Source organism: Hippoglossus hippoglossus, chromosome 20 (assembly GCF_009819705.1).
Source record: "Hippoglossus hippoglossus isolate fHipHip1 chromosome 20, fHipHip1.pri, whole genome shotgun sequence".
Lineage (NCBI taxonomy): Eukaryota > Metazoa > Chordata > Actinopteri > Pleuronectiformes > Pleuronectidae > Hippoglossus > Hippoglossus hippoglossus.
In genome coordinates this window covers 9,701,232-9,728,964 of record NC_047170.1, presented here as the reverse complement: position 1 = coordinate 9,728,964, position 27,733 = coordinate 9,701,232, and the positions used below count along the sequence as shown (strand labels likewise).

General features: G+C 43.2%; 1 protein-coding gene across 4 annotated transcripts in view; it reads right to left on the bottom strand.

Moving 5' to 3' along the window:
* cntnap2a (contactin associated protein 2a) overlaps positions 1–27,733 on the bottom strand; it is a 318,658-nt gene that overhangs the window by 4,563 nt on the left and 286,362 nt on the right. For 2 of the 4 annotated variants that reach the window (XM_034572776.1, XM_034572778.1), the window contains exons 20-24: positions 26,683–26,712; positions 23,028–23,264; positions 18,095–18,328; positions 17,212–17,345; positions 9,828–9,921 (exon numbers count right to left, since the gene is read on the bottom strand). In XM_034572776.1, coding sequence (XP_034428667.1) covers positions 9,828–9,921; positions 17,212–17,345; positions 18,095–18,328; positions 23,028–23,264; positions 26,683–26,712 — 729 coding nt within the window. The remainder of the gene's footprint in view (positions 1–9,827; positions 9,922–17,211; positions 17,346–18,094; positions 18,329–23,027; positions 23,265–26,682; positions 26,713–27,733) is intronic. The other 2 variants (XM_034572777.1, XM_034572779.1) reach the window with 1 other exon arrangement.

Sequence of the window (27,733 nt, the reverse complement as noted above, 5' to 3'; positions counted from 1 at the left end):
ACAAACCTGGTCTGATTTAAAAACAGTCCCCGACACTTTGAAATGAAATGTCCTGCTCCTTCACATGAACTGGCTGCGTGCGCTGACGGAGCCTGGATTGAATTTTAACATGCATGGCTGCTCTGCTGCTGCTGCTGGACGAATGTGCCACACCCAAGAGCAACTGTTTGGATAAATCTGCAGCAAAATGTTAACAAGGGACGACTGCTCTCTGTGTGTGTGTGTGTGTTTAATGAATTGTGTTATGTTAGACGATGGGGATCTGAGTATCTGGACATGGCTCATAATTCAATTCTCTTCCTTTATTCCATTTTGATGGGTCAAATACAAGCCTGTGTACGTGGGTTTGTGCACTGTTGATTGTGCTGCCAGGACTAAAGCTCAACGCTCGTCTTCTATGTATTCAACATCTGACCAGACCTCCTACAGACCAGTACACTGTATATTTATACACATGTGTTACATATAGAACTGAAATGTGGCTCAGCATCACCCCTCAGATAAAGCAGACAAATGTACCTGCTCTCAGTCCCTTCACACCTTTGAGAATGGTTTGCATATGCATGTGTGCATGACCCTGCATATGCATGGGGGTGTGCACAAAAGGTGGAGAGAGGCAGACAGACATGAAGGAGAGACGTGGCTCGGAGCATTACAGTGAGCACAGTGAGCAGAATACTGATAACAACATGAATACAGAATATGAATACAGGCACTCTCTGAACCTACTCAGTGCAGAGGCCGGTGTGTGAATACCAATAGGCTCTCTGTTACGACTATAACAGGCTGCTTTGCATACAATGCCGACAATACCAGTGTTTAGTTTAGCGCAGACAATCTTCCCTTGTCTTGGATTATTAATTTGGTGCCTGTGATTTCCCAAGGGAGTGTTCATTCGATCAGGGATGTGCCGTCAGACAAGCTAAAGCTTAAAAAAGACATTTAGATCAATACTGATGTGGATCTTTCCTTACATCTCTGAAGAGCATTCTAAGGACTGCCCTCTTGAGGACGCAGTAGGCTATCGTCTCCAGAAGGTAGCTGTTGAATCTATCCTCTCATTTTCGTGTGCGTGATTGTCAAAAAAGCCCTCAAACAGAAGGGGGAGCTGCATTGTTTTGCACGTTGACCATAGATTGTACATAAAGATGGCTGACGCATCTCCACCTCCTCTCACTACCCAGAAATGAAGCCAAACGCTGATATGAACGCTGCCATCTTGCGCATTTGGAGCCAGAGTCTGCACAGTAGCAATCGAGGGACGGAGCTGTGGTAGAGATGTCCCAACGATACATGTGCTCGACAAATCGTGAGTTGGTCTCAGCTGTCAATCATTACATTTCACCCCTCTTTTATAGGATCAAATAACGTTTTAAAACCTAACTTATCGGGAAAATTAGCACTTGGACAAACATCAGCGTGATAATAACTACCTAAACTGACGTAAACCATCTTTGGGAAAAATGCCTTTTTGACGTGTACTCAACCATAAAGTCCCATATGATAACATGGAGGAGGCAGGATTTATGACTAGTTTAGGGACTTTTAGTTCAGAGTGCACAATCCTCCGGTTTAAATCGTAAACATGTTCACAGCGCTTCTAAAGGCCATAGTGTGGTCCTGTAGTCGCCATAGATACGCAGCAGATCCTCAGTGCCTTGGTGTCTCGCGCTCTCTGCTGCCATCATCCTGTCTGTTCTTTAGGCCACATAGGCCTAACACGACCTAGAAAAGAATGCAAGGATCAAGGTGAAAGGATTCTCCCACACCGACACTAAATGTCTTTTAAGCCTTGTATTACCAGACCATTTCTGATTCATGACCCGACACCTTTTCAAGACAGAGCTGTGTGACAAATGCAATCCTGCAGGATTAGGCAGAAAAGGTGATGTGTTTTCCTTGATGAGGATTAAAATGTCAGTGCTCTAAATACATTTATATATTAGTCCCCATGATCTAAAGCAGTAAATGCCACTCAGCAGGTGGAATGCTGTTTTATTGTTTTGCATTTTAACTGTTGCCCAGGTGCTGCACAATAGAGACAACATGAAACCTGATCTAATGATCCTGTAACAACACTACCTTTGTTGATTTGTGAATGTTGATTCAGCTCTATGGAATCTTATATACTTTACAGGAAATAATAATATAAAATACAAGCACACCACAAACAGGAGCCCAGAAAAATGTTTCAATGCCGAGTGGTTTTATGCAGAGTGTGGTCATCCTCAGCACATTGACAAGTTAGATCACCTCCTGCTAATTGCACTTATATACTGCACTTACATGTAGCTCATACTTGTGTGTAAGATCAACACAAAGCCTACGTTGCTGTGAGCATTTATACTTGTGTGCTGGTGTGTCTGTGTCATTACACCTTCAAAATACTAGTTGACAGTGGGGTTTTTTCCATTCAGGTGTGTGTGGGTGTATATAATTCAAATAATGCCAACTGAAACAGAACAGATAATGTTGGAATATGAGCTAATGAATGTTGAACAACAGCTACCTTGACTGTGGATTCAACGCATTAGTAGAAATTGGCCTATAAGCTTGTAATCCTCTCTTTTCTTTGCTCTGGGGACCTTTTATTGGGTCGTCCAGACTAATCAATATAACATTGACCAACACACACAAACCAACAGCTGTCCCACTCACTAATCATGATTAGAACAGAGCAGGAACAAATGTGTCTGGTCTTAAGACTTCCAATAATGAAATGTACCATTACACATGATTACAACTAGGTTCAACAATTGTGTTGCACGGTGCGCCATATGTGACCCCTCACACAACCCCCCCCCCCCCCACACACACACATATATAGACTGACACGACAAGGTCAGCATGTTGATAAGAGCATTGCACCTGCTGATGGCGTGTCACCAGGGTGACCAACGACATCACATGAATAATTCAAAAGGTGACGTAGCAAACCAAACTGTGACGAGAGGTCTGGTGTGAGGAGAATGGAGAGAGGTGTATTTTGGAAAGGAGTGAGACGCTGGAGAATGATACGAAGCGTAGAAAACCACCTAACGTTTCAATGAAAAAACAAGGTAGGATGAAGAGAATAGAGAAGAAGGGTGTGACCTCCAAAAAGGGCTGGTGGTGGAGGAGGAAGGTGAGAGACATGAGAGGACAAGGAGACAGACGAGAGGGTCTCTAGTGTGTGTGCATGTGTGTGTGCATCTGGGTGGAAACAAGAGAGAGAGAGTGGGAAAGAAATGGGGTGACACGAAGGGTGCTCAAATGGAGGGGCTGGGTAGAGGAGATCAAACGCAGTTGCCATGGCAACAAATGGAAGCTGATGTGAGGGGGGGGGAGAAAAGAGAGAGGGGGGGGGGGGGGTCATGAAAGTATGATGCATTTGAGACACATCAAAAGAATATTAATGTGATGCCACCTACCACACCCTGTGCAACAGAAATAAATAAGTAACGTGGTCACCAAAGCAAACACACAAACACACACACACACAAACACATGTTGGTCATGGCTGATGTGCCGTAGAGAGGGGCAGAATAAATTAGGGAGGGGAAGCGAGATAGAAATATAAAAAAGAAAGAAAACTAGGAACAGATATATTGTAAGAAAGATATTTTCCTTTATCCTTATTTGTATATTGTGTATATTTATATGTAAAAATGACATCACCTTAATGATTTATCCCTGAACAATATTCATTCCCTTCTCATACAGAATTTGGTCGTGAATTAAATGTTGTTGTGTCATTGAAACAATGTGAATTGGACCAAACTGCGAGCTGCAGTGAACAGAGACCTGTGAGGAGAGGAGGTATGGGATGGAGAAACTGGTGAGACGTGACAGATACACGAGAAGCTGCAGCAGATGTATGTTTGTTAGTTTTAGACCATACACCTGTGGTTGCTACACCATCCCATGATGACCACTACACATGCACGCCCACATGTGTTTTTATCACTGCCACCTCCGGCTTCCTCCAGACACAACAGAGATGCATCAGCGAGAGAACCGATCATATAGGTTAGCACACTCTCTAGAAGGAAGACTCTGAAATGCACCAGGATTCTGTGCAAGTCACCTGCGATATAATTCAGGAGGGTAATATTTGAATTAAAATTGTGACTTAATTTCAATTTAAGAATAAAACAGGGAGATGAAACGCTCTATTTCTTATGTTTAGAAAGACAGACACATGCATAATCACTAACATATGCAAAATAAGACACACACACACACGCACACACACTATAGTTACCTATATGTGGAGTTAACGACAGTTTTGAAGCTTCCTCTCCTCTCCCTTGTTCTCCCTCTCAGCTACGTGAGTCTCTTAGTACAGGACCACATTTGCAAGCATATCTCTCTCTCTCTCTCTCTCTCTCTCTCTCTCTCTCTCTCTCTCTCTCTCTCTCTCTCTCTCTACCTCCCTCTCCTCCTCTCTCTCGCTGTCTCTCTCTCTGCAGTGCAGACCCACCCCCACAGCAGCAGCTGGAGAAAACCAGGATGCCGGAGTCCACGCCGGCGTGGAGCAGGACTCGCCAGTCTGAAAAGTACAGCTAGTGGTGAACAGACGGGGAGGACAGCGATGATGTCATCCCTTGTATAAACAAAACAGTGACCACATGTAAAGTCACCTCCAACGATCAAAAGGCACACAGAGATAACAGATTTGCCCGGAGACAGATAAGAACGAACAGGCTCTGTGTTATCAGGCTCATATAAAGTCAGAATTGATCGATGCTTTGATCAGAGTCAGGACGTCTGGTCGCCACTACAGAAAAACCAGGCATCGAACCAGCGGCTGCCTGTAGAGGGGAGGAGATTGATTAAAGTTCATCATGACTTGCTCTGGACAAAAGTCAGCAGCACTGTGAAGTATATATGATTTGTGCTCGATTTGGTTCTTTTAGAGAATCAATGGGCTCCGACTCTGGAGCTGGATCCTTAAGAGCAGAACACCCGGAAAACGCCATGAGAAGTGCAGCGGTCAGATTAAAGGATTTAATAATAACACCTTCCTCTGCAAGACTTGTGTCATTTGCTACTCAAGCAAACGTCAAATCAGTCCAGATCAACTAGAGCTGATGGAGAAGGGTGAAATGTCAGCTCATAACTTCTTAATAGTCATAAAATGCAAATGTCTGAGTCCCTCTTCCTGCCAGCCCCCTAGTTAAACTACTGATGACGTTTCCAACAGGATGAACGCAAAACTGAAAAAAACTAAAAAGAACATACAGAAGTCATACGTGTAAAAAGGGAAACAAGAAAATCTCAAATTAGACACAAAGAGTTTCGAGAGCTTTTGGTCATAAACTGAAACCTCAAACCAGAGTTTCGGTAATGTGAACAAAAAAACGTGTGATTCAATCCTGCCTCCTGCACAATCTACCCATTGCCTGACCCAGACTATCTCCTGCTGCGTTTTTGAAGGACCCAATTTTCCAGCACTCTGGAATCTTTCCAGCATAGGTCTCATCACCCATTCAAGCAGACATTCATACATATTTCTATCACACACCATTCATACACTGTCTGTACAACGGTCAGGGGAAATTTGGGGTTCAGTATCTTGCTCAGGCAAACCTAGGCATGTGGACTGGAGGAGATCGAACCACCAACCCTGTGGTTCTCTCTACCTCCTGAGCCACAGCCGCCCACCTAAAGCAGTTGGGTCCATGCTGTGCCTGGATGACGACACTTATCTGCTACATTTGAAGGTCAGCGTGACGTCTGAACGCAAATAAAAACTGTAATGGCTGTTATTTGCATTCAGACGTCTTTCCTTTAACTTCCTCAGAAAAGAAGCCCATTCAGCTTGAAGCAGCAGAGAGACTTTAAGCCCGTGTAAAATAATTGGCAGCACCCACAGGGAGCGACGTGTTGAATGAGCGTGGACAGACTTCCCAAGAATGAGAGAGGCTCAGGGAATAAAAATAAATTCAAGAGATGAATCAGAATTTTAGTGCAGCACTGATGTACATGTCCCTCACAACCAACCCTCAGGGCTACAATCATCTGTCTCTGATAGCGACTTTCAGTGTCACCGTTTCTATTACTCTCCCTCTGCCCGTGGCTCTCAAGCTATTCCCTTAGATAGACCCAGTCACATAAAGTCCAGGCACGCACAAACATTAACATACGCGCGCGCGCACGCACACACAATTGTCAGGCTACAGCAGGTTCAGTCGTATATAGCATGTGCTGAATCATCCCTGTGCTCCATGATCAATACCACTTTAGGACAATTACCCGTGGCAGCAAACACTGTGATTATCATGACCCTGAATCTGAGAGATTCACACAGACAGCTACAACAAACAAGCTGAAAAATGAAAACTGCTACACGAACAACTGAACTCACAATTAAAGAAAACTTAAAAGTTTGATTTTGTTCCCAAAAAAGCTGAATAACATGGAGCTGATTCCAGGATTGTGGTTGGCTGCTATTAGATTTTATGCAGTGATCAAACCCTATGTTTATGTTTTATGTGTATACTTATGTTCATTTATTTAAAAGGGACAATGCACATTAATTAACATGCGAGCTTGAGTCAAACATGTAATTGTGCCAGATTTAGTCATGCAGGCTCTGGTGGATTGATGGTAAAAAACACACAAATAACATATAGACACATGTATAAAAAACATAGTACACACAATGACGCTAAGCATATATAAATAAATCAATTAAAAACTGTATGACATATGAAAACATGGACAAAGGCACTACCAAGTACCAATGATGAGTAAAGCAATATAAAGAAAAGCAGGTGTATCAAGTAAAGCACATAAACACTAAAATTAAACACATACAACATTTAGTAAAGTGAGCAGTAAAACAACGACATGGCCACAAACCAGACGATGACTCGTCTGAGTGTCCAACAACAACTGTTATTTTTGTCTCTACAAAACAACCGGCAATTCATTAATTAATTAACTACTCTGTATTGATCTTTATCTATTATTTAAGATGTGTTAATGCACGTCTGATACATGGAGCTCTCACGGGTCTTAATGTAGAAGTTCCTGACAACAATAAACTGTAAATTATTAATTGTTATAGTATTTATTCAATATAATGGTATATGGTAAACAAACTTAACTTTAAATCTTCTATTATGAAATAACACTAATAAATAGTTGCTATTTGTATAGACTACAGTCATGCACAGATGATATAGACATGTTACTGGTGTCCCACTCCTACTACACAGGAGCAAGAAACACACAAATGGAATTGCATCATTTGTGTCTTTACATATTATTTGTGTGTCTTTGTGGTCATATTCCATCCGTCCATCATTATCTATACCACTCTTCCTTTGAGGGTCCTGTGAGGGAGCTGGAGACAATCCCAGCCGACATTAGGCCAGAGGCGGGGTAAACCCTGGACAGGTCGCCATCATAACGCTGGGCCAACAGCCAGAGACCATTCACACTCATGTACACAATTTAGAGTCTCTAATGGACCTAACCATCATATGCATGTCTTTAGACTGTGGGAGGAAGCTGGAATACCACGCAGACACGGGTAGAACATGCAAACTCCCCACAGAGAGACCCTGGCTGAACTGGGACTTGAACTGGGACATCCAAACTTGATAAGCAGCGGGCGCTGGACAGAAGCGAAGAAAACCAGAAGGCCCAGTTGTTTTTAATTTAACTGCCAGGGAACATTTCAGTGTCGGAAACATTTTAGTGCCCAGGCAACGTTTCAGCTTTCACCTACATTCCTGTTTTCTGTGCTGGGATTTGAACAGTGCTAACCACTGTACCACCTCGCCGTCTCCTATTAGTTGTCTTGTATCTTGTTTTTCACGTCTGTGGTGGTTTTCACGACTATTTGTGGATGTTTTATGTTTCTTTGTGGTTGTTTGATTATCTGGAGGCTTCAGTAATCCATCTCTGATGCTTGTAAGCCAACTCCCTATCACCCTCAGACTGGGCAGGCTGGGCACCAGGGATGGCCAATCAGATTCCATCTCTAACCACGGCTCGGGCATCGTCCCTGCTAACAATAGACAGAGGAGATGTCGCTGTGATCAGTGTGTGTGTGTGTGTGTGTGTGTGTGTGTGTGTGTGTGTGTGTGTGTGTGTGTGTGTTCTGTAGCAAACACAGAGTGTCTCTGTGTCCTGGATATAGAGAATCTGATATCTCCACCGTCTGACAGCGTCTCTTGTCTCTGCAGTCCCGACACAGAAGTGGAGCAGATCTGATGAGATTCTAAAGCCTGCATTTGTTCTCACTTTCCTTTATTCTCTGATCACAGTCTGTCTTTCATCCTTCTATTTCCCCCGTTCTTTCTCTTTCACACTCAACATTTTTCTTTGCTTTGTTTATATGTATAAATCTGTCATGATGTTTTCTTCATAAACAGACTCAATATTTCCCTGTGCTGGTTTGGCATATGTGACTTTGTCCTGTGCGTCCTTGGAGCATCTGTGCTGTGTTACTTCCAAAGATGGATGGCTGCGTTTTGTGCACGTCCATGCTCACGTATTGTGTGTGCGTATTCGTGCACCGTGCTGTATTCCCAGGGGGTCTCGTTGCGTGTGTGTGTAGCAGTCGATAGCGCTGGCTGGCGAGTGAAGTCAGCCATTACTTCAACCTCCCTGACTTCCTCAGCAAAAAGGACGAGAGGAGAGAAGGGGAAACAAGAGAGAAGGAAAAAAAAAGGAAGAATAGGATAGAAGAGAATACAGCAAGAGGCTAATAATGAGAATCCCTCCTCTACCAGAAGTGCATTATGAGTAGTTAAAGAAGCTCATAAAAGCAACCACAGTTGAGGCATAAACCACAGCTACCACTTAGGGGACACGAAATAGGTTAAGGTGAGTGGCTATTGATAATCAGGGTAATTAGGGTCATTGATTTCGAAGGTCGCGGAGCAAAGGATGTGGGGATTTGTTAAGAACGACAATCTCAGTAGAAAAAAACACTGTTGCAAAAGATCATGATTCACAATATAAGCAGCTTTGTGCTATGAGTCATAATGTGTCATAATAATGGCTGCATATCCTTCACAGTCAAATCAAAAGGAAAATCCACCTTTGATGAAAGATAGGGATTTGTTCGGGCTGACAGTTTTTGTAAACTGGTCAAACACTGTGCAAATAATTATCAAGGGGATTTTAAAGAGAAAGATTCCACCCGAACATGGTATTTGTCAGATATCATAAATTAATCAGCCATAGATGTGCATGGACATTCAAACACTGCAGGTAGAGGAGGATGCAGCTGGGGTGGTTTCTGCACCAATAACCTTCTGCAGTCCTCTGGCACCCTCCAGTGGGCTCAGTGTGTAATTACAGCGTCCTGTCTTAACTATTTCTGCCTAAAGTTCCTTGCACACAGTGGTCCTTTAAATTTCAATTAAGTATATATTTGTATTGCAAGGACTAATTGTAAAGGAGATGTTTTATCTAAAGGGTTAGAATAGATAGTCGATGCTCAGACAAACACAATATACAAGTCAACATGACAACAGCTGAAAACTACAACAAGGTCACATTAGGTTGCCTTTAAATTGTGATTATTTTTGTCTAGTTTTCCCAGATGAATTCGGAGCTCCAGTTGGGGAATGTAAGGTCGAACCAAACCAAAGGATCTATTGGACTCTCCTTTGTAATTCCCAGATAAAAAGATGACGTCAGAGATGACTTAAAAACAGGATATGCTGGGTTCAGAGTTAATTTACAAACAGGATATGTGGCAGGAAAATAATTATGACCATGACATGTTTACACAGTAACATTTTGTGCAGGTTGTGTTTAAAAATGTGAGTAATTCTTCAAAGTTGTGGGCAGAGAAGATTATTACTCACTGACACACTTACCATAGACTTTGCCCAAGAACAGCGTCTTGACCAGGTTGAATTGTGTGTCTGAGGCATCTGGGAGTGTGTAGCTGACTGGAGGGTAATGATCCAACTGGAACAGTGAGAGAGAGAGAGAGAGAGAGAGAGAGAGAGAGAGAGAGAGAGAGAGAGAGAGAGACATATTAAATCAGAATCTGCAGCATTTTAGAAAAGACCCAGACGAGGACCTGCATCAGCACATTGAGCGTAGTACACAACACGGTGAAGAAGAAAAGGTAATTCACTCCAGTCAGAGGCTGTAAAGCTGCTGCACTGCATCATCAAAAGCTCAATGGCTCCTTCTGGTGGGAGGAAGCTGCAAATAACCACCAGGTTAATAAACTCTGATATTACTCCAATGAATCAAGTCAAAGGCAGTTCAATGAATATTAACTGAATATTAACTAAGGAATCTTCATTATGTTACATGTTTTAGCCAGGACAAATTAGACTGAAGATAAAAAATTAATAATAGTAATGATAAATAAATAAAAAGTACAGGCGGTAAAAAAAAATCTACAAACAATAGATAGAAAGTTCTGAGTTTTCATCAGACACTCCACCAGCGTTTATCATTCAAACGTTATCGTTCGTCTCGGATTTTTCTCCATAAACTTGGAGAAAATGCATGAAAATCCCCACATTGAATTGTGTTTACCAAATGATATCCCTGTTCAAAACACCGACCAGAAAATCCAGTTGCAGAAGCTCTCATCACGCTATCATGGCTGCTCAGGAGTCATCACAGACCAAACGATGAAAGGAAATCTCTCGTTTGCTTTGCTGTTAATTTCGTTTCCCCCCTTTTTTTTGGTGTGTAGTCGAGCTCATCGGAGCTGATTGCAAACTGAGAAGTGATCTCCAGTAATGATCCTGTACACAAATGCCTCTTCACCGGGACCAGAGATAAATGATCACATGCACATTAATTAAAGAATATGCACTTTCTGAAGTCTGCGGTAGCTTCAAAGCATTAAAAGACGGCGTGAGAACAAGCTGCGTGTTTACAAAGAAGAGTGTCGGTGGATTTGTGAGAGGAGAGAGGCCGATGGAGGGGGGGTAGAGAGGCTGGTGGAGAGGGGAGACGGGGGGAGAATACATGGCTTTAATATCCCTGCAACATAATTAACTTGTTATTGCTGTTGCACTGAAGTTTCTAATTAGCTTGAAGGCAGCAGCCGCCGCTATTGACAAGAATCATTTCAACCCTCCACAAATTGGTTTCCGTGTGTTCCAGAAATAAAAAGGTCTTCCTCGCGCACACGGGAGAGATGTGTCCCAGCCTGCATCCACTCTGCAGAATGCAAGCCGACTGCCCTGTAGCCATGCAGAGAGCGAGCGAGCGAGCGGCTGATTGAAAACAATGACTTTTGTTACTGCCTGTTTTACTGGAAATTTGTTCCATTGATGTGCTGAATAGCTGTCGTGGCCTGTTAGCTAGAGGCTGAGCTGGACTGTCGCTAAAGGGCTGAGATTTATGTGTGTGTGTGTGTATGTGTGTGTGTGTGTGTGTGTGTGTGTGTGTGTGTGTGTGTGTGTGTGTGTGTGTATTATTCTTGTTTGCAGGTTTGAATCAGTACAGTTCTCCTGCACAGAAAATTCTCATACCCCCCATGCCCCTCCAGACTATTTCCTCCCTCTCTCTCCCTCTCTCTCTCTTTGCACACACACACATGGTGTATCCTAATTTCATTCTCTCCAAAAGCCTGGTCTCAGCGGAGCATTGTGTGGGTTTTGTTTTCCACAGTGACTGCAGGGCGGGATAATGGTGCACAATTAAATTGTGCTCAGCTTATTTACTTTTATCTGAGAAAACAAATTGGCTTCACAGCCGCGGAGGGCGGTCAGAGTCCCGGAACCTCGCGAAAAAAGGTCCACAGAGGAAGACAGCCGGGGAAGAAACCTCATTTTTTACCAAACTTTGTCAATTACAACTGCAATTACTGGCATTTTGTCCCTTTACACTGAACCATTTAGACGACACAGTTTTCTCCTGGAAGCTCTGTTGCTCCCCTCTCAGGTTACATAAAGCTGAGGAAAGCAAAGTAATCAGGGTTAGACAAAGAGAAAATTAACAATGGGTAAAATCTATTTCCCTAACTATGTGCTCAGAAGGAATCTAATTTAGCCAATGTGCTGTATATACTCAAACTCATTTACAGTACACAAAGAACTTTTTTTACTTCAGTGGCGACTTTCGTTAATGAAATCTGGAGGAGGAGGAGCAAAAAGCAAATTAATGCTTAATTTCCTGTGATCACTTGAATGAAGAGTTCAATATTCCATCAGCCAGCCATTTATACCACTAACACCAACCAGAGGAGGAGGAGGAGGAGAGGATCAGAGGATGAGTAGGAAGAGGAGGAAAATGAGATGAGATAGGAGGAGAGGAAGGGGAGAGGAGAAGGAGAAGGAGAGGAGAGGAGAGGTAGAGGAGAGGAAGAAGAAGAGGAAGTGGAAGAGGTTTGCGTGAGAGAGGAGAGGTAGAGGAGAGGAAGAGGAAGAACAAGAAGAGGAAGTTGAAGAGGGAGAGTGAGAGAGGAGAGGATGAGGACAGGAGATGAGAGGAAGAGGAGAGGAGGGGAAAGGAGAGAAGAGAGGAGGAGAGGAGATGTAGAGGAGAGGAAGAGGAGATGGATAAGAAGAAAAGAGAGGCAAGTAGAGAAGAATGAGAGCAAGAGGAGAGGAGGACAGTAATGAGAGGATGAGAGGAGAGGAGAGGAAAGAGAGCAAGGAGGGGACGAGAGGAGAGGAGGACAGGAGACCAGAAGAGGAGAGGAGATGAGGATATAGGAGAGGGAGAGGAGAGAAGAGTAAAGAAAGGAAAGACAGGAGGAGAGGAGAGAAGACGAGACGAGGAGACTTTTCGAAGCCTGAAGCGACTCCTCACTTTCATCTCTGAACCCTCACAGTGTGTGAGCAGGTTGAGAGAAAGAGTCAGAGATAGAGAGGTGGGAACTGATTTCACCTTCATACGTCTTTGATAGTGAGCTCACCTGATGAGATCTCACAGACGGCTTTAAAAACCAAACACTTACTGCCTGCACTGCTGCACCGGTTTGACTGAACGTACACTTACTGCAGGTATTTGTGTGCTCATGCAAAATCCACTCGTCTAAGACAGCGTGGGGATTATAAAGGCGTTAAATGCATCCAAGCAACCTTTGTTATCATATCGTGTGGATCTACTTTTTCATCTCTCAGCCCCCCCCCCCCCTCTCTCTGACTCATTCAGTCGTTGTATTTTGTTCTCCACCTCCCTCCCGCTCCCATTCTCTCTCAGATTCCAATTATCCTCACGCCTGCTTTTCTCCTCACATGTTCTCCGGCCTGTCTTTAAACTAAATAGTCGCTTGTCTAAATTGCCTTTAAGATTTGCAGCCTGATAGCGGAGAGGCGAGACCTCTGCAGCCTCAGGTAAACACTCGACTCTCTCCTTCTCACTGGAAATTGAATTTGATCCACTGGCAGGCCCGCCAGCACGACAGACTTTTATTGCCTCTGACTCGTACTGTATCTCCGCCTCTCACTCGGAGAGGGAAGCAGCCGAACAAGGCCCGTGATGAGCAGGTCAGCAAAAAGAGTAATAACGGACAAGTTCAATTACAAAACGCAGATGGCAGGCTATGAACAAAATGGCATCTCAGGCTTTCGTTCTCAATGCAATGATCCAGATTAAAGTTCTGCACATCTTCTCTGACTCTGTAAATGCTGTCACGGTGAATCTCGAGCATCAGTGATAGACCTATTGAATTTATTCATCCAGCAGGTAAAGCGAAACATCAATTTGGAGTGATGTGTCCACCAGATGAATTTAAGTTCAATGTTTACTCTCCTTCAAGCTCTGTTTTTGGTCTCCACCAACTCAGATGGGAAATATATGGTTATTAAGCTGCTTGATTAGCGTGCTACCTTTGTCTGTGTCATTCTGTGTATGTTATCTTTGAGAATACCTGTTGATGCCACCTATACCGACTCGTCTTACTCAATGTTCCTCTTGTTGTCGTCAGAAGCAGAATTTGTCCCGTTCCTCACATCTCATTAGTGCGAGTGTGAGTACAGTCACGGTTGCTGGCTCAAAATACATAAACTATAACTAGGATCCCTCAGGGGTGTGTGAGGAGTTAGATAGTGGGAGGTATGGAGAGCTACAAGGTGGGGAAGTGGAGTGAACAGATTCTTTTGAATAATGTTGATTTCCTGGTATGTGGTATGTACAAAGCATCCGTCGTGAGTTGACCTGACAAGAGCTCGCTTGTGCCTGCGTATCTGTTGCTATGCATGTCCACATCTGTTGGGCGGATATAAAGTGAATGTGTGTACCTTGAAAAGAGCCCAGAGGTGGCAAGTCAACATAAAAAAGTTTTATTCATCAAAGTTATCTTCTTAACACACCTTCCGGCTCTACCTTTCATGCCCTATCCATAAACCTCTGCCATTTTCTCCCCTCATAGCTCCATTACTGAATTCCTTTTTATTTCTTGAATCTAAATTACTACATCATGCTCACTGGGGTTCCTCTTAAATCTTTTAACACTAAAGCTGCTTTCAGACATGCACTGAACTCCGGGGATCCTGCAGACATTCTGCAGGGGGGCTGTATGTGCGAACGCAAATGTCCAAGTGTGAGCTTCTGGACTTTCTGTGGCCAGTCCCCGAGTAAGAAGTCTGCAGAATGTCTGAAGGAGCTGATATGAGAACACAGCAGGTGATGACGTTTCTAACACGAAACAGACACAACAATGAAAAAACTAAATGAATACAAATATCTCAGCATGAAAAATCAGTGCCACACACGTAGAAGACACGGACGAAGATGTCAAGACAGTTTTTTGGTGATAAGAGCCGCCGACATCGATGTGCTGTAACATGTGATCTCCCAACGTCACATCCTGCCTCTGCCTCTGCACCACACCTCACCTGAACGCTCCGGAGATTTCTGTGTTGTTGTGAACATCATGTGTGAAAAGCGAACTCCCGAAAAAGTCCAGACCCAATTCTGCAGACATCCCTCCGGAGTTCATGTCAGAAAATGGCTGAAGTGTCGTGTGTGTCATTTAGCGACTGACAGAGTCGAAGTGTTGTTGTTTCGAGAGCAGCCCGGGCTCATGGGGAGTGGAAAAGTGAGGATATGCATTTGATAGTTAACAGTTCAGTCACACACCGGACATGGGGCTGAACATCAATATCGTCAATCTAGGCACAACTAAGCTGCAATCAAATGTGTGTGTGTGTGTGTGTGTGTGTGTGTGTGTGTGTGTGTGTGTGTGTGTGTGTGTGTGTGTGTGTGTGTGTGTGTGTGTGTGCATGCGTGACTGATGAGCAAAGAATCTCACAGTTGCTCCAATCACTTCCTGCGCCGGTAAAGAAGGGATGTGTTACGTCGAAGCGCTCCCACCGGTGTGATCAGCGGCTGCAGGGTGTGATTTGCTCGGGGAATGAGGACGATTTCCATTGGATGTTTCAGTTTAATTTTCTCGCTGTCAAAATTTTTCACCGTAGTGTGCGAGCGCGCGTAATGAGATTCCAGTGTGAATGAACGAGGTCATCGCTCCGTGTGCACTTAACGAGAGAGAGAGAGAGAGAGAGAGAGAGAGAGAGAGAGAGAGGGTTGGAGACTTATGTGGAAGAGGAGATGTGATGATGATTTGATTTGCAGGCCCGGTGATTCATTCTGACTCACACTTTGTTTCACCTTAATGAAAATAACAGTTTTGAGGCTGTAATAGAGCTGTAATTATCACCAGAGAAGGTGACATCACTGCTGCCAGAATGACAAAGAACACAACTAATAAAATATCCTCTGATCACACTGCATATACTGTCATGAGAGTAATGCTGCAGGGAAAACTAAAGACCTAATAATAATAATATTTAAACTAATACATCAATTACACATTGAAACATGTTTTAATGTTGTAGCGGATCTGTGCATATTATATTTATTTCCTCTGGGTCCATATGGAAATGCATTTAAACATCAAGCAAACATACTTTGATTCATACTATTTACAATATTCATATCCATGTTAATATTTGCTCTGATGTGGAAATACAGTGATTGGTTTATAATATGTACAACTGACCGTTGTGACAAAGAAATGTGAATGCTTAATATTTTTCAGTTTAGCCATAATCCTAATTATAATTAAACAGCAATTACACTACATATTACGTAAAATGTAGATGCACATCTTTACTTCATTGTGTACTATAATCATAAAATAATTCACATCATGTCACATATCAGTTATTAGTATCATTTGTTTCAGTGAATACAGAGTCAAGCTGTGTGGTTTTCTCTGCAGCACTTTTCAAAATAAAGGTGATGCAGACCTGGGCCAAATCATTTTAAGTGTTAGTTTCATGGTGGGATGTAAATCATGAATCAGCTGATGGGGCAGATTAGAAGAAACTTCACTGAAGTCTGCGGGGGAAATCAGGTTATGTCAGAGTACGTGTTACAATCCAGCGCAGACTGTAATCAAATAGCTGTGATATTATTATCGTATTTGTAATATTAATACAAAATGATACAAATGAAGAAGCAGCAGTTTTCCACAGAGGAGGTGATTTACTCTGTGGATACACTATATGGCTCGTGTTACATCTATGTTACGGGTGCAGAAATAATGCACACAACATGAACATGGCATTCAAACTACCACTCCTGCAGGAGGTCATGCACATACAAACTGTCACATACGTTCCTCAACAAACCACAAACTGCACGTGCAAAAACAGATCTACTCCAACCTGGATGCAACCAACACCGGGGTTTTATAGGTGGCTCTACCATCCACTTATGGTCCAACTTAAATTACAGCCTGCAGCCAAACCTGGGCATTTTATCCCAAAACAAAGTGTTTAATAGTTGAGCTGAATTCTCACTCCATCCTTGACAGCTACTGACTGAGGTTTGGCTGTATTGATCCGCACTGGGCTGTTGAGCTGCACAAAAATCCAACACACACACACACACAATTATGCATGCACAAACATGCACACTCTCGCTCTGTATCGCATACACTTTAATACCTGCACGCACCACACACACACACACACACACACACACACACAGATCGATGCATTCTCTCTGTTGCTATACTTAGGCTGTCTACTGGAAGTGGATTAACAGGGGCAGAGGACAAGCCGCTTCATCACAGCAGAAGACAGAACAGGACATTACACTCCCCTCTGACTTATTGCGCACAACCGGAGCCGGAGCTGGATGGCAATCCCCTGCACTCCGTGGTTGTAAGTAGGATTTTGAAATTGAAATATGTGTTGCAGAGTGCTCTGATGTGTGTGTGTGTGTGTGTGTGTGTGTGTGTGTGTGTGTGTGCGTGTGCGTGTTCTATACCTGGATGGTGATGCTTCTGTTGACACGGGACATGTTTATGCTATGAGGCTGCCCATTGGCCAGGTTGCGCTGGTCCACATCAATAGTAAATGGCTCCTGCAGGCCGCCAAGGTTATACCGCACCTGCATTGAACCTGAAGACATGCAACACATGGTTTGCTCTGGTTGCATGAAACCTCACATCTCTGCACACAGCTCCCTCTCTACTCCTCTCAAATGATTTAAGCATGAGCCCTCATCAATAAACACCTGAATTAATAAAAGGCATTTCATAGATATTTCTCAAGCTGTGGCTGTAAAAACACCACAAGTCCCAGAAGAGGATAGATCACTACTTTGTGACACATACGATATTTCTATATTCATTATGCTAAATAGCAGTTTATTAAAGAAGCCCAAAATAAAGTTTTCTTTTTGAAGTGATGGAGCAGGAAGAGGTGACGGATAGTGGAGGAAACCCTGAATGATTCAGACGACCCGCAGCTTGACAGGGGATTATATATTTACTGTCTCAGGGCGCCGCGTGAGCGGGAGGGCCGAGAGTTTCCAGCGGCAGCAGCCCTGAGCAATGTGAGTATTTTGTCGTTTTAGTTTGGTGATTGTGCACATCAATTGCTGAGACGCTAGATGGCACTGTCAAATTTGTATTACTGCTGTTTCATCAAAGCACTTTTCTGCCTGTCAGCCGCACAGTGGGAGGCTGAGAACTGAGAGGGAATTTTGGAGAGTCTACAACTGTCCAAACTGTTTTGCAAGCACAGCCTTTAAATATGTACTTTGCTGCACTAACAAGCATTACTCCGAGCAGACTGCTCACTAGCGATCAACCACAGACTGCATGTGTATGAGTGTGTATGAGTGTGTGTGTTTGTGTGTGTCTTACCGTTGTGCCGCAACACCACAGCCAGCGAGTCCTGCGTCTTGGAGCTGACATACATCAGAATGGCGGGAGCACTGGATGTGCTGAAACTAAAAGCAATTTCCTCCTTTGTCAGATTCACCTCATGTGGCGTCAGCTGGTGCGTCAGGATCTTTGCGTCCCGACTGGCGCCCGCAACCGCTTCGGGGAAGAAGTTGTACTTGATCAGTGTTCCAGCGTCAAAGAAACCGCCGACATCTGAATGAGAAAACAGGAGAAGTTGGAAAGAAAAGAAATAAAAATGTTTAAAAAAAATACACATGTATAATACAGGCAGGTGAATACACAATACAATGATACTGCTTGTCCTTGTGGTTCCACCTCAAACAGTAGAACTATGATATCTGCTAGATATCTGGGGCTGCGGCTCAGGAGGTAGAGCGGGTCGTCAACTAACCAGAAGGTCAGCGGTTTAATCCTAGTCCCCTCCATTCCGTGTGCCGAATTGTCTTTGGGCAAGACACTGCCTGTGCCGACAGTGTTCGACAGTAAATGTGTGTGCGCATGGCATAACAGTACAGTAAAGGTCATGAAGACTAGAAAAATACACATAAATAGAGACCATTTACCATTTCAAATCAATGTTTTGAAACCTTAAAAAACTCCACAAGAAAGAAAGACATCAAGAAATACACTTTCCATCAAAAATGCCACAGCACAAACAAGTGACACAAATATGGCTGTGTTCAGGAGGTGCAGTAAAGTGGGCGTTAAACTGCTGCGCTCGAAATATATTAAATGGTGAATGAAAGAAAAAAAACTGCAGCGCTCCAGCATCTGAAACCAAACAATACATTGTTAACCAGTACGTTAACAAAGCTAATGGAATATTCCAGCCATTCCAGGAGGGTTATTGATTCTCGTAATCAAGTGTTGAGAAGAGGCGACCTTATTTTTCTATACTTCTGTGTGTGTGTGTGTGTTTGTGTGTGTGTTGGTGTGTGCATTCAGATAAAAGACACAATGTGCGTGAAATTACAGAGAATGATTACATGGACGGCGGAGAGCCTTGGATTGTGTGTGAGTGTGTGCGTGTGTGTGTGTGTGTGTGTGTGTGTGCGTGCGTGCGGTAAATGCCATGGAATATGCCTTGACATGTTTCCCTTCCCTCTGTGGCAGCAGGGAAAATGTATAACTACACCTCGTACAAGTGTAGAATACTAAGTGAACACATTTATGCATCTTATTTTAAAGCCTCACTTCACCCATCCACTCCCAGCGGACACAGTACAATAAATACTTCAAGCTACATTACTTAAATCTAATGGAAGGCTTATTACTAGAAAATGGGAAAGTTCTCTGACTGCTATTGGGCGTGGAGGCGAATCCTCGCACCCATCCAGCTGCACCACAATTTTGTCCTACGCTCTGCCGTGCACTTATGTGGCGTCGAGTTAGGAAGTCCGGGTAGAGAGACGCACGTTATCTATTGTTCTGTGTTAACCAGGCGGACAGCTTGTCATGTTCTTAAATAGCTGGATTCTTTGTTTTCTGATGTGGCTCAACTCTCCGGGGACTCATGCTGCTGAGTATTAACAGAATCAGACTTAAATTCCAGCAGATGCTTGATTAAATTTCTTAAATCGGTCACAAAATGGCACATGAATAAACAAACCGTGCTTCAAAATACACAAAATAAAACCAGCCCCCTTCCTCACAGCTCCACGCACTTCTATTGTTTTTATTGCTCATTTCTGCTGAGCATGTTTTATTCAGGCTATCATGTAGTGCTGATGTGAAGCTTTCACACACTCAACCATTTGAAATAACTTTTTAAGGCTGTGAATTATTCATATTTTCAGTGATTTACAGGCATACATAAAAGTTACAAAAGCAAGCTGGAATAAAAATCGATGCACATATAAATAGACCTTGTAAAACTCATTTATTTTATATTCTTCTAATATAAAAGTTGTTTTTGCAACCTTGAAGTGTTCAACATAATTTGAGTGATTGTCACTAAAGGTGGCCTGTGTCATTTTTGTGGCTCTTGGCAGCTTTGTATTTGTTAAAAGATCAGACGTAGGCTATGGGAGAGTTTATGCAGGAAGACATGTGGGATGGGAGAGTAGAAAAGGTTCAAAACAAAAGTAAACATAGAAAACAAATATCTGATCACGATAACGTAGCTAATGTTACGAGGTGAAATGCATTTCAATTTGAAAACTTCCACGTTTACATCACGATTGTGAAAAATACATGAAATCAAGCAGTGTCAGGTATTTTTATGTGATCAACATATTTTATTCTCTATGTAAAGATGGACGAAATGAAGGCTCCCTAAAAGTGAAGCCAAAGCGTTTCGATTGCCCCCTGGTGGCTGGCTGCGGAATAGATCATAAAGCTTGTCTCTTCCATGGTGGTGGATGGGACATGGAACAAACTTAAGTACACGTCAAATTAATTTCATACGGTCATATTAGAAAATTCTTATCACACTGATGTTTGTTTTTATGTATAGATTTAACTTCTGGATAGTGGGATGACGTGGACATGTGTCGTCCATCTATATTTACAGTCTGGGTCAAATAGCTACGTTCGAGAAGAATTATCATTTTCAAGTTGATAATGATATGAAATTTAAAAGTGAATCCTGAATCTCTAGTAAATGCTGTCATTAGAACTGGAATAAGTTTGAACTTGAAGAACTTGTGGAACAGGCCTTGATCTCACATCCTCTCAACTTCAAAAGCCAAACATCTTAAACTGTATCTTCTGTAGATTATGTGGGGCCTTGCATGTAACTCGTCTCAGCCTCCACTGTCCTGCTGATAAAAAAGAAAAAAAGAGAGTGACTCCGACCAGCTGCCCAGAGCCCCCCCACACACACACAAACACAAACACACACACACACACACACACACTTTGTCTGGAAGCATGAGAGAGAATGAGACAACTCTGCTCCAGGGCAGAGGCTCTTTATGTTTGTGTGTGTTTTATGTCAGTGTGTGAAGAAGTTTTGGGGAGGGAATGTGGCCAAGCATGCAAACCTCTACAGGTCGAATGTGTGTGTGCGTTTTTGTGAGTTGGTGTGTCCGTGCACACGCACAGTGGCTCCGTGTAGCCCTCGAAGGCAGAAAAGCCGAAGAATGAGAGTGTATAATAATAATACTGCAGGGTCCCCTGAGCAGTGTGTAAATATGGATACAATGGAAATGCACTATGCAATTATGGCTGGTAAAATGCATTTTTCACTCGCTGGGAGAGAGGGGGGAGATTAGAGGGAGAGAAGGATAGAAAGAAAGCTGAACACAGGCAAGTGGGAAAAGAGGTAGAAAAGGAGAATTTATATGGAAGAGAGTAAAAAGGGCAGAGAAGGGAAGGTTTAAATGGGGGAAAAGGGGGAGAAAAGAGTGGAAGGAGTAAAGGAGAGTAGACAAATTTGAAGGAGAAGTAAATTCAGAGATGGATGAGGGGAAATAGCGGGGAGGAATGTGTGAGGGAGATGAAGGAAAGCGGCAAAAGAGGAGAAGAGACAAGTGGTAATGACAAAATAATGGAAGATTTGAAAAAGGCAGCAGAGAGAGGCAAGAAGATGGAGGAGTGAAATGTAGATAAGAGGGAGAAGAGATAGACATGATATGAAGAGGGAATGAAAAAGATGAGTGAGGGACACAAGGAGGAGAGAAAGGAGGAAAAACAAGATGAGATCTGGAAGAGATGAGTGAAAAGGGAAAAGAGAGAGAAGAGGAATGTCGGATGTTACACACAAAAACAAACACAAGGGTGTCCTCTCCCCCTTTGTCGCTCTCTCTTTTCCTGACACACACATGCACATTGAAACACACAAACCTCACACAGACAGTAATCTTTATTCTCTAAATCCTGAAATGCCCGATTGGTTATGACAGAAGTCAGATGAGGTCTTTTCAAGTCTTACATTAGCATAACAAACACACACACACACACACACACACACACACACACACACACAGCTTTTCTGTCACCTCGTCACCCCCCCTGCCAAGAGAGCACAGGGGGAAAAACACTTTTCGGCTTTAGGAAACAAATGAATTCACGTGTCGGGGATCGGGAGCCTCTGACAGCACCGCTGCTCTTCTCCCCTGAGCATTTTTAACAAAAACTTGTTTTGGTAAGTAGAACTTTAACAGTGTATCTCATGAATCTCCACGAAAACAAATACGATGCTTTAGCACTATGGAACCGTGCCGGAGCAGGAGTCAGACATTTATCATCTCTGCACTTCAGAAACCTGCAGCTCTTTGTGTGACTTGCATTTTATTCTCATATGTTTTTTAGTTTGATGTCTCAGCTCTGCATCTGCGCAGCATTAGCATTCAGCATAGGCCCTCTGAAGCCGGCGGAGAATTGGTGGGTAAGCACAATATCACTCTCAATCGATGCCTTTTATCATAAGCCCAAACACTTTCAACACCGACAGCTCCCAAACTGAATGGGAAGTGAGGACAATCACAGAGCGCAGCCCAAAAATCACAGTGGGTTGTCAGACGATGACGCTCATTGAAATATGACGACTCCAGCGGTAACGCGGGCGATATTTGACCCTGGCGTTATGAGCTGAAGATAACGCACTTTCCCAAAGTTGTTTGAAGGGTGTTTGCTGCGAGATTATGACTCGAGGTGTCATCCAAAAAATTCTGAGCTGAGAGGTAGTTTGTTAGTTTTGAAGACGGCAATAAAAGAAAAAAAGAAACTTCAGGGAAAATACCCAAGGGAACCCTATTCCTGCACTGCTGGCAGAAGGGAAACAAAATCTTACATTAAAAAAGCCGACAACAGGAGGAGATCTATTTGTCTCGCAAATGAAGTTGTGAAGATGAAGAACAGCGTGACGCACTTTCAGTGGCATTTATTGTCCAACGATCAAACCCACTCAATTAGAGGTCGACGCAATCTTACCCAGAATGCCTCTTACCTCTGGTGCAGACGGGGCCGTCATAGGCGGAGGCGGTGCAGTCGCACAAGTAGCCGTTGTATCTTTCCACGCACTTCCCTCCATTCTGGCAGAACATTCCAAAACTGGTGCAGTGGCCCTGGCAGCCGGGCTTGACCCCGGGCGTGACCTTGGCCCTCTCCTCCAGATCTAGCGTGATGCCGTTCATCCGCAGGGCTCGGATGCATCCCAGGAAGCCCCTCTGTCCCCCCGCAGCACCTGAGGAGTGAGGGGGGAGGGTGGGGAAGAGGAGGTGGCATTAGCGTAACCAGGACATGAAGCATTAAGTGAAATTGAAAAATAAGAGAATGAGGGGAGGGCAAAATGGAAATCACGGGTCACAGGAGTCGTTCCGAGAAGACGCTCGGTTTTAATCTCTTGGAGGCGTTAATATCCTGACGCCTGGAGGAAGCCACTGGTGTCACGTTAATCGTTGTGGCTGTGACGCCGCTCTTCAAACAACCTTCAACTCATTTAAAAAAAATCGGAAATTCCTCTAATGAGAACAGCCCTAATGAACACTGTGTCTTAATGACCACCTCGCACGCGAATGGAGGCATGTAAACCACAGACAAACACACACATTTAACACGGACCACACACGGCGCACCTGATTTGAATGAGTCAGAAGGAGCATTAATGCTTCGCCTTGGGGTGTCGATAGCCCTGCCTCTAAAGTGCTTCCATCGTCATTCTGGCCTTGCGCCATTCCCGTCTAACTACCCATTAACTTGGACAGAGTAGGGGTGTTAAGTAGATGAATGTGCACCTAAATGACTATAGAAATAAACACCCTCATAAACATACACCCACAGGTATAGATTCCGACGTACACAAGCACGCCCACAGAGGAGGGTTCCAGGGTTTGGATAGATACGGGAACACACGCACAAAACGTGCACACTCTCATCAACAAGGGCTGAGGGACATTTTAGTTATTAAAACCTCTCTATTGCATCTTTGGAATTACAGAGGAGTATCTGTTCAGGAAGATATGTAATGGAGCCCTGAACATAAACTCTCACTCGTACCGTTTCCTCCCTCAGCAGCAATCTCTCTCACACACACACACACACACACACACACACACACACACACACACACACACACACACACACACACACACACACACACACACACACACACACACACACATAGAGATTACAAATACATACACTCTCTCCACGAATCACATTATCATGATGCAGCAGCGCTTTCACCAGCTTTCTCCACTTTCCAGTCCCACACAGGATTTGACTTTTGGTCGACCTGTTAATTAATCTGTGTTGTAGCACTGATTGGCTGGAGGTTTCTACCACCTGTTTACCCAGGTCTAAATCAGCCTCTGATTAAATGGACATCAGGCTCCGAGGCCCACCGAGACCAGGGCAGACACACACAGACACACACACAGACACACACAACGAGAGCCTGACTGACACTGACTGAAGTCAACATATAGGGTTATCACTATAGATAAAAGCCAAATCCTCATGATCAGCATAGGTCATAAACCCAGCCTCCTCCGTGTTAATGGATGGGACAAACCAAAAATTCAAAGAAAACATTTGTCATTTTAAATATCTCTTATCACACTGATGTATGTCCAAGTGTTCATCTTTCTGTTAAGTTTGGTTTTAATTAAAATGGCGCTAATTAAAATACTGTGGAGTAATTATTAGCATGATGAGTGATTATTAATTTGAGATGGTTGTCGTTCTTATATTCATGTAAGAATTAGTATTTGTAGTGAATCTATTTCATGTTGTGTTGAATCATTTAGATTTCAGAGCCGTTAACTGCACTGCACAGTTACTTACTGTTTATAACACTGTATATTTGTGAAGAACTCTGTTGATTCTTGCCAAAAATGTCAGAATTTTATTACTTTTTAATACAGTATGAATATTGATAATTAGTATTAGTCAGTCTTTATGATATAAACACATACACTACAAACATTAGCCCATCCACACAAGACTACACAGAAATACTGACATGGATGCAGAAATGCGCACACACAGTGATAAAATCAAATTACACAGTGAAACACACAAACGCACACATTTAGAGGCTCTGGTGACTCGAGGGTATTTTACTCTTTAATGATGTGCTAAGGAGGAAACATTTATATTCATTAGGATACACACAGCGCACACAAGCACACACATGCAATTTACAACAGTCAAATTGCTAATTAAGAGAGAAGTCATACAATCTGACCTTTCACACTGTGTGGATGTGTTTATGTGGATTCGTCATTCATGAGTAATGATGAGATAATGAAAAAACATGCAGGGGAATGTGTGAATGTATAGAAGGCGCGTGAACTGCTCCTTAGTCAAAGCCTGATCCAACACATAGACTGTGTGGAAAGATGGACGACATGGCCGCTACCAGACAGTGAAGCCAAACATCTGGATCACCCCCTGGTGGCTGGCTGCAGTATACATCATAAAACCAACCTCCTCCATGTTAGTAGATGGTATATGGACCAAAATTAAATAAATGTAAGTGCGTGTTAAATAAACTTCTGCCTCAGTCATTTTAAGTTATTCTTATCACACTGATGTAAATTTAGTTTTAAACATATAGTTTGTAACAATTCAATTTGTTCAAGGCAACAAGACATTTTGATTCCCTTTTAATTGTGTCATATGTACTATTCCCGTGGCTTCGTATGTCTCTGCTAGAACTCCTGAAATCATTGCTAGCATTGCTGTTTTTCTTTCCACTGTTTGTATTGCTCACTAGTTATGGATCAAGAATATTTATTGCTGTTTGCTGCGTAACGTGAATAAAACTGCCATGATCCCAAGCTGCTTTACGACGTCATCAAACAAGTTATTTTGTTATTGTTTTAATCAAGAGACATCTAGTGGCTGAAGTTACATATTGTATGTTTTTATTAGATATTAAAACAGGGTGAAAAGTCATGATTGACCTCGGAGGCTGGTTGGAGAGAGAAAGTGGAGACGTGTCGTCCATTTTAATTTGCAATAATTTGCAATCCAAAAATGCAGAGAAATTACCATATAAGTGGATTAATAGAATCATGGTTTGTCCTATTTCTTTCATTTTTTTATGGTTCAACACTGTAGAAAAACACTGTTTGTTTACCCACTTCACGCTTATTGAGGATACACTTCAGAATGGCATTTGTATTAGTTTCAGATGAGTGTTTTGATTCATATGCTCTAAATGTCATTTCAAAAGACTTCCTGACCCACTGGCATTTCCAGGGGGGGAGATATTATCATAGAAATTCCATTTTGCCAGCTCGGCGCCGTTGGTTTACAGCTTTCTTTTGATAATTACATCTCGTGAGGGTCCGTAATAGGATTGCTCCTGATCCCTGCATGGAAATTGTACTTGTGTATTGAAATAAACCTGCATCTACACACCTTTGTGTTAATGTGTAATATTAATTGGAGAAACTGAGCAGGAGCATGAGCAGGATAATAATTCTGGCAAAACTTTAATCACCATTAGTGAGGAGCTGCAACTGAATTAGATGCAACAAAACCTCCGTGGGTGAGGGCTCGTCCTCACACGTGTTTTTCGGCGTGCGCTGTTAAAAAACTGGAATTATCAACGTCACAGAAACATTTCATCGAACTCATTAAATGTTACCTACTGTCTTGGCAGGTGAGCGTGGCCGGTTTCCCTGTGACAAGGGGCCGCGCGCATGCAGTGAGGGTGAGCAGTGTCGATCCATGACGACAGAGGCGAGGACACGAGAAGAAAAAATAAAGAAGACAAAATACAACCCGACCATGAGAGAGAAAAAACAACATGCAAAACCATAAAAAAACGTGATAGTGAGCATTAATCAAGCGGGGGGGCATCATAAGAACAGATGGTGACGTTTAAATGAGTAAGATGTGGCTCCGATTTATAGTTATGTGCATGTATGAAGTGGATTGGAGAGCTAAAAGTTAACAGTGTGAAGTAAATGACAGCCGGCTGATGGTGTAACATTTACTCTCGAGGCCATTAGAGCAAATGAGCCACTGTGCAGTAAACACTAAAGCAATCAAATGCTTGATGAGGAGCATATTGATTGAGGAAGAGAGAAGGAGATGATACAGAGAAAGATATGAGGCTGAGGTGAGCTAAATAAAGCCTCCTGTTGTCGTTCTCCAGCGTGCGCAGAAGTCTTGATGCCTGCGGGGCTCTCTCGCTCCCTCTCCCTCTCTCCAAATCTCTCCATCGAACTACACACATATCACTATCTTCTCCTGGTGTCAGAGGCCACATCTAAACCACTTCCCTTCAGAGGCTGGGTCACTTCCTGTGTGCCACACTGTAACTTCCCAAAGCGACGCTCAAATAAGGATTAACCAGGGATTAGAAATCTGATATGAGCCGGTGCTGTCGCGGCTGCGGCAGTTGTCACACACAACGCTTCACCTCCGCTATCTCTGCAACCTCCACTACTTTCTGTGTTGCCGCGCACAAAGCCTGAGCCTTCCCCCTGCCGTCCTTTTCTGCAGGAAAAAGCCGAGAATACACACGAGCAGAATGATGAGAAGCGGCCGAGGTGCTATCTGGGGAAAGCCATTATGTTCCCCGGCTCGGCAGGGGCTAGTTGCACGGTGACAAAACCTCTCTCGCCCCTTTCCATTTCACTAAATCAAAGAAGAAATACACAGAGAGGCAAATTGGGACATGATAAGGTGAGGATG